The following is an 11,418-nucleotide window of genomic DNA, read 5'->3' on the forward strand; positions in this document are numbered from 1 at the left end:
TCAGTTTCAACCAGTCCAAGAAGATGACAAAGTTAACTGAGACCTAAGGTCTCACAAGAAGCAAGTTTCAAAAGTGGGATATGAGCTCATTCCTAGCGACTGCTCAAGTCACTTCCTGCTTTAGAATCCCATGATTCTTAGTTCTCTGATCAATTATTCCCTTCCCAACTGTTTGTAATAGCCTTAAAAAAAAAACCAATGAATCTTTTACTTGATCTTATGGTCTGATTCAAGAATGAAGGACAACAACAATAACAGTAAATGAAACAAACAATATTCTTGTTTTATAAAGATAGAACTAATTCAATCCAATGAAGTGAAAAAAAAACCAAATTCTTTTAAAAAAAACAAAAAAATGTGAAAGGGCAGAAGGTCACAGGAATTAGTTCTTCACCAAGTTTCTAGCACTATGGACTAAGCCAATACTGACAATCCCTCTCACTGCCTTCCTCAGACTTCAAAAGTTCCCTATATCTTCTCTTGAATTAGGAGAGTAACAAGGAAATTTGTAAGGAAGACTAAAGCAACTCTATTATGAAGAGTGTAGGAATAAGGCCAGGAATAAGGGCTGGTGAGGGATAAAAGAGGCTAGGAGGAAGCCAAAGTCAACAGCAAGCTAGAAGAGAAGAGGAAACAGGATGAGGCTGTCAGGATGACAAGAAGAGGTCTAGAGACATGATTACTGATAGGTGAACTAGAAGCCATGTGTAATTAGAACAAGGAATAAAGAAAAAGGTCCTGGGGAGAGAAGTAAAGAGAAAACAGTCAGAATGGGGTTAAAGCAAGACAATAAGATTTCTGGTGCACCCCCACATAATACAGAAAGACTGTATTATTAACCTCTAATAAAGGATTAAAATGGAAAGAATGAAAGTGACTCCCTACTAATCTAAGTAGATCTTTGCATCCTAAATCTGCTGAAGGTCAGTATTCTTGGAATCTTCTAGAATCTATCTAGAATCAAAACCCCACAAAATAGGCAGAATAACCTTGTTCAAAAGTAAGAGAGATGTTCTGGTAGCAAACATATGAAAAGGGGAAACTATTAGCTAAATACCCATCTTCAGAAATGATTCCTATGTAATAAAAGTAGAATACTTAGAAATGCAAAAAATATAAGATGTACTGAAAGAAGGATGACAACAAATTAACTTTCCTAAGTCAAATTAATATACCTAAAATAGGGTCATGCAGACTTCTAAATCTCATCAGAGAGAGAGTAAATGAACTGTTGGCCATCACTTGTGGCAATCCAAGGTGTTCTATTCTCCAGGTGAGAAGAAAATCATGTACTTAGAGGTAGACAATGCCTCAGTGTCCATCAAATGTAACCTGTCATTTCATAAATGAAGAAATTGGGGTATAGGGAGGAAAAGTGACTTGTGCTTAGTCATACCTATAAGCATCTGAGATGAGATTTAAAGCTGACTCTTCCTCATTCTAAGTTCATTGTCTCTTAAGAGAGCCAAGTATAGATGGGAAAAATTCAAGAAGCTATACCTCTTCAGCAGTCATCCAGAAGAGAGAACAAAATCAATGTAAAAACCTCAAAAGAAATGTCTTCAGTCCTCCATTGCACTATTATTACTGGTTATCATATGTTCCTAGTCATGAATTCTTGTGATAGAATCCAAAGTCAATTCCTCAGTTTTTCCACCAAAAGTGAGACAATATCTTATCTACAGCCAAAACGCTGCCAGCAAGTTAGTTTTGAATCCGGATTGCCTGGCCCTATATTCACAATAAAGTACTAGTTTCTTGTTCAGACTCCAAGAGTCAGTGAAGCATAGTTTTGAATCAAGGTGGACTCACCCTAAAAGAAAATTCAATCTATAAACTAAAGACCAATCCCAAACCAGCTGCTAGAGTCAAATGGATAAAAAGGATGCCCTCCCTTAACCCAACAACTAGAAGCTATCTATGCTGAGCATTGCCAAAGACAGGAGAGGTAAGGAAGCCTTTTAACAGAAAAGAAAAGAACTGGGTCAAGAGATGGTGGGGGGAAGATGAGGGCAGAATTGAATGATAAGTGACTAGAAGAGAATCAACTGGGAATGGAAATAGAAAAGTTAGAGGAGAACAGAAAGCAACTGAATTGAACACAGAAAATATATAGAGGGGGAAATAAATAAGAGACATCCAGATAGTAGAAAACACTGAACTAGGAGTCAGAAGGCCCAAGTCCAAGTCTCAGGCTGCATAAAAGCCATGGGATCTTGGATGAGTCACTTCTACTCAATGAAGGGAGGTACAAGGAGTGTTCCCAGGTATCAAATAAGACTAGAGTTTTAAGCTCAGTAGTACTCTGATCTTAAATTATATTTGCAGAATCATAGTGTCCAGGACAAGGAAGCTTATGATTCCACTGTACTTGGCCTCATAAAGCCAAGTTTTAAAGAAAGCAAGAATTGCAAACTGGTATGTATCTTAAGAAAAGCAACCTTGACAATGAAGAAACCAAAACCATGCCATGAGAGGAACAACAGAAGGAGCTGGATACATTTAACCCAAAGAAAACTTAAAAGGACATCTTTCCCTATTTTAAAGTATGTGAAGGGCTGTCACAGATGGAGGGATTAGCCTTACTTAGTTTGGCCGTGATACAACCCAGAAAAATGGATGAAAGTTAGAAAAAAAAAGACATATTTTGACTCAATATAATTTAACAGGGCTATAAAGAAGTGAAATGGTTGCTCAAATGGGACTGAGTTTCCCAAGACTAGAGTTATTTAAGTAGAGTTTGAAAGACTACTTGCCAGGCATATTGTGAAGGGATTCTTGGTCAGGGTAGAGGTCTTTTCCAGCTCCAATTTTCTATGATTCTATGATTTGCTAACACCGAAAAAGCCCCTTAGCCTCTGATTCACATGTTCTTTTTTCTGCCAAATGGTGATAATACTACTCATATTACCGATGTAAACATATTGTAAGGCTCAAATAAGATGATGCAAGCAAGGTAAGTACTATATAAATGTGTTGGGGGGGTGTATCCATTAGCATGGTGATTGAAAACTATAAAAGAAATTTACTGGCATGTACTTCAAATCTGCAAATGCTACATGGCTAGGAAGGGCAGCAGACAAACTAGATGATAGTGAGAATCCAAAGATTCTGACAGGAAAAAACAAGGAATGTCAAACTGAATGTTGCTTGGGAATGGTGATACATGGTTGAGTTTCCTTGTGCTGGGGGAGACTGAGAATGGTGGGTCAATTAAGATTGGGGGCTCCGAGATGCAGTAAAGTTAAAAATCCAGACTGCCTGGCAGTCCTTGGGGAGCAGAGGGCCTCCAGGTTGGTTGGGGGGAAAACTGGTGCAAGTCAGAAAAATGGAGCAGGCTAAAGCTTCTGTAACATTCACCACTGGGTTAGGTCATATTTCCAGTCCCTGTGAGATAATTGGCTTAATAACCATTTAGTAGTGAATGTCTCTTATATACCAAGCACTGAAACACAGAAAGCACATCACACTTTCTAGGACCACCTAGTCTGAAGGAGGAGACAACATAGAAATGGCTATGTACAAACGGGGTCATCTCCAGTCAGCCTGTTCTATATCTTGTCATTGGGTGCTTATTGACTCTGGAAGAGTGAAACTGTGACTCTGCATAGCTCTGCTTCACTTAAATCCAATTCATTTGCAAGATGAGACATCACCCTCCTGATGCCATGGGTCCTCTTTCAACAACAATGTACAAACAAAATATGTGGGATAAACTGGAGACAATCAGAGAGGGAAGGCAATAACTAGCAATAAGGGTTGAGAGATGGAGATGAAAGGAAAGACATTCCAGGCATGTGGGACAGTTAGTGAAAATTCAGTTAGGAGATAGGGTCTCTGTTTCTTCCTCTGTAATATGTAAAAATTGGCCAAGATCTAGAAAGATTTATTCTATTTGATTTGTTTAGTCATTTTTCAGTTCTGTCCAATTCTTCATGATCCCACTTAGGGTATTCTTGGCAGAGATACTGGAGTGCTTTGCCATTTCCTTCTCCAGCTCATTTTACAGATAAGGAAACTGAGGCATACAGGGTGAAGTGACTGAGTCACATAGTTAATAGTATCTGAGGTTGGATTTGATCTCATTTTACTTCCTTATTTAATTAGCACCTTATGGCACAATGGCTAGAGAGCTAATTTAAATACAGAACTAAAATAAATAATAAAATAATAAAGGCACAATGGTGTTGATTCTGTCCTCTGGAACCAAGAAAAATACTTCTAATCCCTCTTTAGGACTTGAAGACACTTATCACAGAGTCATAGGGAAAGGGGTCTCTCCTTGAAACTCTTCTTTCAATGGCATGCTCTCCAAAGCCTTATGAGTTCTTAGGATTTTGCACTGGAATCTTAAGCGGTCCTGTGTAGTCTAACCTCCTTGAGTTTTCAGTGGGAAGAAAGAAGTAGAACCAGGACTTGAACTCCATGTCTCCTGCTCCAGATTCAGTGCTCTTTCTACCACACTCATAAGCTGCTAAGCTAGCATTCAAACCCAGATCCCAAACTAATTCAATAGGTATTGTTTATGTAGAATACCAGGAGAAAAAGAAATTGTTCCAAGTGGATGAAAAAGGTAAAGAAAGGAAAAAGAAGGGATGAAGGAAGGGGAGGTAAAAAGAAGACTGGACAAGAGAAAGATGGGAGAAGAAGGGGAAAGGGCAGAGGAAAGAAGATGGCAGAGAAATGGAGGGAAGAGGAAAGGTATGGAAGATGAAGAACTAAGGAAGAAAGATGTGGGAAAGGGGAAGGGGGAAAGGTTAGAGAAAATGGGAGAGTAGAGGGACAAGGGGAGAAGAGGAGAACACAAGGGGAAGGGAGGGGAGATGATGGAGAGGAGAGAGGAAAGAAAGGAGGGGGGAAGGAGAGAGAAGAGAGGGCAAAGATGAGGAGGGGGAAAAGTAGAAGAAAGAAAGAAGAAGAGACGAGAGAAAAGAGAAAGAGGAGAAGAGGAAGGAGGGGGAAGAGTAGAGGGAAGAAAGAGGAGGAGAAAAGAAGAGAGAAAAGAGGAAGAGGAGGAAAGAGAAAAGAAGAGAAGGGGAAGAGGAAGGGGAGAAAGAAGAGGAAAGGATAAGGAGAGAGAAAAGAGGAAGATAAGGAAAAGGGGAGAGGGAACGGGAAAAGGAGAGGGAAGAAAGAAGGGGAAAGAAGGGGAAAGAAGAGGAAGAGAAGGAGAGGAGGTGGGAGGGGGAAGTGTAGGAGTAAAGATTCAAAAGGATTGGGGAGAGGTGAGATAGCAGATGAGGGAGAAGGAAGGAAAGGAAAGGAAGGAGGACGTGAGAGGAGAGAGAGAGAAGGGGGGACGGAAGGCAGAGGGTGAATGGTCAAGGGAAGAAGGGGAGGAAGAAAGGGAAGGGGAAGGGAGGGAGAAAGGAGAGAAGCAGGGGAGGGCAGGTTGGAGAAGGAAAGGGAGAGGAGGAGGGGAAAGAGCAGAAGAGGGGAGCAAGGGAGGGAGGCAGGGAAAGGAAGAGAGGGAGGAGAGGCCTTCTCTCCTTCCTGATCCCAGGCCTAAGGTGCTGTCCCTTCCAGAAGGAGGATCCTGAGGGAGGGGAAGGGCTCCCAGGGCTTGCCCCCCCCAAAGCAGAGGCCTAACGGGAAGCGAAGGGGCGCGGGGAGCGCTTACTGCGGCCCATGGTTCTCTCGGCTTCGCGCCGCCTCCTGCTTCTGAGCCGCTGGGCTCACCAGGACTCCTGGCGTCTGGGTTGGCGGTGTTACCATGGAAACACCAAACTCTAAGGTGGCCGAGTGGGACCCGCCTTCTTAGAACTCGAAGGGCTGCGAGAGGCGGGTAACTGCAAGTGGAATTTTAGATTCCCTTCCTGGGCGTTGAGGTGGCAGAAGGGACCCCTGCCCAGAGATCTAGTACTGGAAATCTATTTTTATTTTATTTTTTTTCCAATTACGCGCAAAGCTAGTCTTCTACCTTCGCCTTTTATGCAAACTTTTAAGTTCTACATTTTTCTTCCTCCCTCCCTTCCCTTCCCCCTCTCCATGGACCCCTAGAGGTCTAGTACAGGAATTCTTGACCTAGAGTGCGTGGACGTGTTTCGTTACTTTTCTAATATATTTTGAAAACTGTTTTCCTTTGCAATGCTAGGGGTTTTGTTTTGTTAATTGCTAAGCATGGGATCCATAGGCTCCCCAAAGGGCCGGAGCAGTCTAGGAGCCAGGTGGATACGGTCCAACCGTCCTCATTTTGCAGATGCTGCGCCCCCACCCCCACCCCCAGGGATAAAGGAAAGATACAAAGTATCCAGCTTGTCGCAGCGCGAGTTTCCGTTCTCTGCTCGGATCTACACGACAGTTTGGGGAGACTGAGTTTCAGAAATCCGTGTGAAGGTCCAGAGCCCCTCCGCTTCCTGAGCTTTGTGACTTGTCAGACATACGTTCCCTCAACTCTGCCTCTTTAATAAGCTCATTTGTCAACAGGCAATTACAATAGCACGGAACTTATGTGAAAACCAAGTATGTTACAAGGAATGCATAGGCATAGAGACCCCAGAGTTGACCTTTTTATTATAGCAGGTCAAAGAAAGGCGGGGATACCAGGACTGTGGTGGGGAAAATGCAGAGGTGGGAAGAAAGGCAAGACCATTCCCCACAGGGAGGAGCAAGGTGAATTTAAGTCTCATTCGTTTCCGTTGGGAACTGCTAGACTATGAAGATAGAAGGGTCTGTTTATCTGCAAAGGACCCCAACAGCATTATCCCACAGACTGGTTGGCATTTGTCTTGCCTCCCAAGGACACACAGGAGTTCATGATCTAAGTCCAGTGTTTTTGGAAAATATGGCAATTCAAAGATAATCTTGGGATCTCCTTGGTAGCCCTTAACACGCTCCTTAAAGATTACAACTACTGGAAGTTTTCTCTTAACAGCCCTACCCGTTTTCCAGCCCAGAGAAAAGACAGATGGAAAGACAAAAGTCCCAGACAACTTTGGTTTTTTTGCTCACTTTATTTTACAAATAAGGGAATCAAGACCCCTAAAGAGGAATTGACTTGCTCAAAGTCACCAGTCTCCCAAGTCAAGGACTGCGTATTCAAACCCAGGTCCATTTCCCTTTCCATGATGCCTCTGCCTGAGCCCAAGCTATTACCGAAGTCAAATCAATATGAGTGAAAATTATCAGGATACAATTTCATTTTGATATCAGTTTTGAGAATCCCCAAAGAAGACAATTTAATTTACTTTTCCTTGTTCTTTTCTTGCTTTTGACTGTTCCATATCTTTCCCTAACCCTCAACTGCCCTCTCGTGTCCATTAGCAGTACTACCCCCCACCTGGACCACACCCTTAATGTACTGTAAGCAACCTAACACAATTGTACCAAAATTTTCCATTTCATTGATTATTCAGTCAGATCTTCAGAACAGCCCCACTGTGTCAACCCAGTAGGAGCGAAATCCTATCTATTCTGCCTCCACACTATATATTCCTTTCCTTCACTCAATCTCTCTCCTCTACTACTGTTTACAGTCTCCTGATTGGCCTCCAAGCTTCCAATCTATCCTTTCCAATCCATCCTCCACACAGTGGACAAGATAATCTTCCTAAGTCAATGAAGCCATTCCTCTGTGAGGACCACTCTGCTGTATAGAAGAAATAATACATGTTTCTTCCCTTCAAATACTTTAAATAGTAATAATCTTTTACATTTATATAGTGCCTTTTACATATCTCATTTAAGCCTTGACAACCTTATGAGATCCATCCCTATTTTACAGGTCAGAAAATAGACATCATGCTTACAGTCTTTTTGAGCCAAAACAATCTTAGAGCTTGCCCATTTCAGTAGAGAAACTGACTCAGGGTCAAAAATTCCACTTAGCAAGCCTTTAATTAATCATTGAATAAATGGAAGTATGCTAGAGACAAGGACAAAAATGAAAAAGAGCCTTTCAATCTACTGGGAAGTACAATGTGTACACAAATAAATATGAGATGATTTGAGGAGAAATAAAGGCCACACACAACTGAGATGATAAGAGTGGAGGTGAAACCTTAGCAGGAACTTGATCTCAAAAGATTTCAAAAAGGAGATGTATTTAAGAATCACAGAACCATACACCCCCCCTTATTTTCCCTCACCTCTTCCCACTTCTCTGGGAAGTCTTGGAATCTATGAAGGATATGGGCAGGTACTATTCCCTACCTACCCACTCTTGTCTTCCTCCTCTGCCCCCTCCCCTGGTTTAGATCTCCTAGGTCCCATTCAGGCTACCTGATTACTCATGTGACTTGGATAAGATGGGAATCTTTTCTGGTGTGTTGAAAGACTATCAAGCTTTATCATCTGCCCTAGTTTTATTCCCTGAAGACCATCCCACCCCTCAGCCCTTCCATACATACACACAGACATTCTTATATAACCTACTGATATAACCCAAGGACTCATCTTCCCTGACAATCAATATTCTTTTGTGTTGACTGCTTCAATTAGAGTGTGAGCTCCTTGAGAGTAAGGAACATTCAGCATTTTTCTATGTATATTCCCAGTACTTAGCATGTACCATGCATGTAATAAATTCCTTCATTCATTTCAGTCATGGAAAATGGATTGTGATAGTGCATAGAGAAATGTCATTATAATAAGTAGTTTGAGGAATAGTTCAGTTTGACTGGAATTTGGAATGGATGAATAGAAATAAAAAGAACTGAGCTTGGAAAAGTAGAGTGGAACTACATAACTTGAGATCAATTAGGAGATTTTGCCAATAGTAAAGAATAGAGATAATATTGAACTGAACAAGTTAGATGCCTATAGTAAGATACAGAAAATGCCATGGATGCAAGAGGTATGATGGAGATAGAATCAGTAAGACTTGGTATCTGGTGGACTTAACAGAAGACTTTATCCTAGCATACAATCAGTTATGTCAATCATAACAACAACAATAATAGTAGCTAGCATTCCTATAGCACCTTCATGCACCAGAATTTATAAATATTAATCCATTTTACCCTCACAACAACCCGGAGAAGTAGTTGATGTTATCCTTCATTTTACATTGGAGGAAACAATGGTTAACAAAGGTTAAGTGACAGAGTGCTAGCTGGAAGAAACCACAAAACATCTAATCTAATCCCTTCATTTTATAAAAGAAAATAGAAAGGAAATAAATTAAATGTCAAAAATTCTTTAGTTAGGAAGAAGCATAGACAAAATTCAGATGCAGATCTTCTATCTACTATCTTCTATCTTTTTTTTTTGTCAAGAGCCATTTGGATATTTATGACATTATTCATTTAATTACTACATCCCCCCCCAAAAAAAAAACTGCTTAGATTCATTGAATTTTGAATCCCTGTTTTGCTAATGCTTTACTAGTACAGCCCTCAGACTAGAGGTTCCTCACCCTTTATATAAGCACAGAACTCTTTCCAAGAGACCCAGTGAACTCTCACTTGAACATTTGACCAAAGTGACAAAGTGTTGTGTGCCAGCCAGCTTATCTATTACTTGCAATTATTGTAACCTATTGCTTGACTCAGTCCAGCAGAAGTCAAGTTCTCAGGCGAGCATTGAAGAGGTGGGAAACAAAGATGGCAAGTTTTCCCTTTATTTAACAGCAAGCAAGAGTTCAAATACACTTTTTAGTTCCTGGTTTCTTCCCATATACATGACATTCACCAAACAGCCAATCAAACGCTTCCATGTTCATGGCAGTAGATGATCAGTGAACTCAAAAAGTATACTTTGTCAGGCTTAGTGCTCTCACACAATGTTCCAGGAGTTGTCAAACAGGAGCAACAGATAAGAAGTTCCAGAATGCTGACCCAGAAAATTAGGCCAAGGGTGTACTTGGGCAAAAGGACTGCTAGGCCATTCCCAGTCACACAATGACCTCTCTGTGACTCTCAGCAGTCCCTTACAATTTCCCCTTTTTGTTTTTGAGGCAAATTTCCTGTATGCCACCCACAAGAGGGCAGATACTGTACAAGAGGCACCATGGTATTATAAACATTGTCATCACTGAAACACCATGCATGAGAAGGTTCTAAGTGGCTGTGGGACTTGGGAGTTTATCAAACCAGTCAATAATATCTTGCTCAGAATGAAGGAGATCTTGTTTTGCTTAATAACACAAAACAATCAAATTGTTTCAGATCTGAATTACACACACACGAAGAGGTAAAGGTACAAACACACAGAAGCAACTGTTTTGTATAAAAATTACCAAGCTGAGATTGATACCCTGGCCGGTACCATATCTCAGAGTATAGAAACATTTTTTCCCACCTCTCCAGGACAGTAGAGAGATGTGAAAATGTCTCATTGATGTTTAATTACACATATACACATTTTTTATATATTGAATGAACCAATTAAGACCTGTCAAGAAAAAATAAATTTTAGATTCAATCAGAATTTCCTGAGGAACCTCTTATATAAATTCATTAAGATTTTGAAGTAGTCAATTAATAATCAAAAATTGAATGCATTCTTAAGTAACTATAAAATTCAATTTTAGCTACTCTAATACAGAGATATAGTTTTAAGACAGGCTTCATTAAAAGATGAAATCTAAATTTCCTAATCCCAGGAAAAAGTCTTTCCCCTAAGTTGCTATCCTAACCCAAGGAGGATGTGCAAAATAAGTCCAAAATTGAGTCCCATTCATCTCTTGTCCATAAACTACTGACACAAAATTTAACAATAAAATCATCAGTTGGATCACTTCCAAAAGTCTGTTCTTATGTCTCCTTCTTCACTCTCATCAAGGGGTCTGTTTTAATGTCTCTTCTGGTCTCTTCAATGGTGTGGGTTTCTTTCTTCTCATATTGGTTCCCTCTTTCAGTGATAATGTGGACATTCCTTTCAGGAACCCAGATTTTCCCATTTTCTGTGGAGATACAAACATATCCTGGCCCTCAGATTATCACCCTGTCAGGTCATTTCCACTTCCCTATCTTTCCACATAACTTTTTCCTGAATAGGGTACTCATACTGACTCTCTTGAACTACACGCTTATTTCAATTGTGCCATTCAATTCTCCAAAATTTCATAGCCAGAGAAAGCCAATTATAATCAAATTTCAAAAAGTTTATATTGTAAATTGCACAATTTAGTCTATTAGAGGCATGTCATATATTCCCCCCTTTTGTTTTTGAAGCACCATTTTTAGCATTGGGTTCATTCTTTCAACCACCCCTTGCCCTTGAGGATTGTAAGGAATTCCAGTAATATGTGTGTTAACAAATTCCACACAAAAGTTTCTAAATGATTGAGTCAGATAAGCTAGGCCATTATCTGTCTTTAGAGTTCCTGGAAGCCCATCAAGAGAAAAGCAGCACAATAAATGAGACCTTACATGCTTAAAGGCTTCTCCTATTAGTGGAGTCACCCAGACAAAACCCTGAATAGGTATCAACACAGACATGAACATACTTCAGTCTGCCAAACTCAGGTACATGAGT

The 11,418-nt window shown here is 40.5% G+C and overlaps 1 protein-coding gene across 5 annotated transcripts in view; it reads right to left on the reverse strand.

Annotated features, from left to right (window-relative positions):
• The window catches only part of DNAAF11 (dynein axonemal assembly factor 11), a 104,401-nt gene extending 98,688 nt beyond the window's left edge, over positions 1 to 5,713 (reverse strand). For all 5 annotated transcript variants that reach the window (XM_074202447.1, XM_074202446.1, XM_074202445.1 and 2 more), the window contains exon 1: positions 5,621 to 5,713. In XM_074202447.1, coding sequence (XP_074058548.1) covers positions 5,621 to 5,630 — 10 coding nt within the window. In that variant the 5' untranslated portion in view covers positions 5,631 to 5,713. The remainder of the gene's footprint in view (positions 1 to 5,620) is intronic.
• Positions 5,714 to 11,418: the final 5,705 nt, after the last annotated feature.

Source organism: Macrotis lagotis, chromosome X (assembly GCF_037893015.1).
Source record: "Macrotis lagotis isolate mMagLag1 chromosome X, bilby.v1.9.chrom.fasta, whole genome shotgun sequence".
NCBI lineage: Eukaryota > Metazoa > Chordata > Mammalia > Peramelemorphia > Peramelidae > Macrotis > Macrotis lagotis.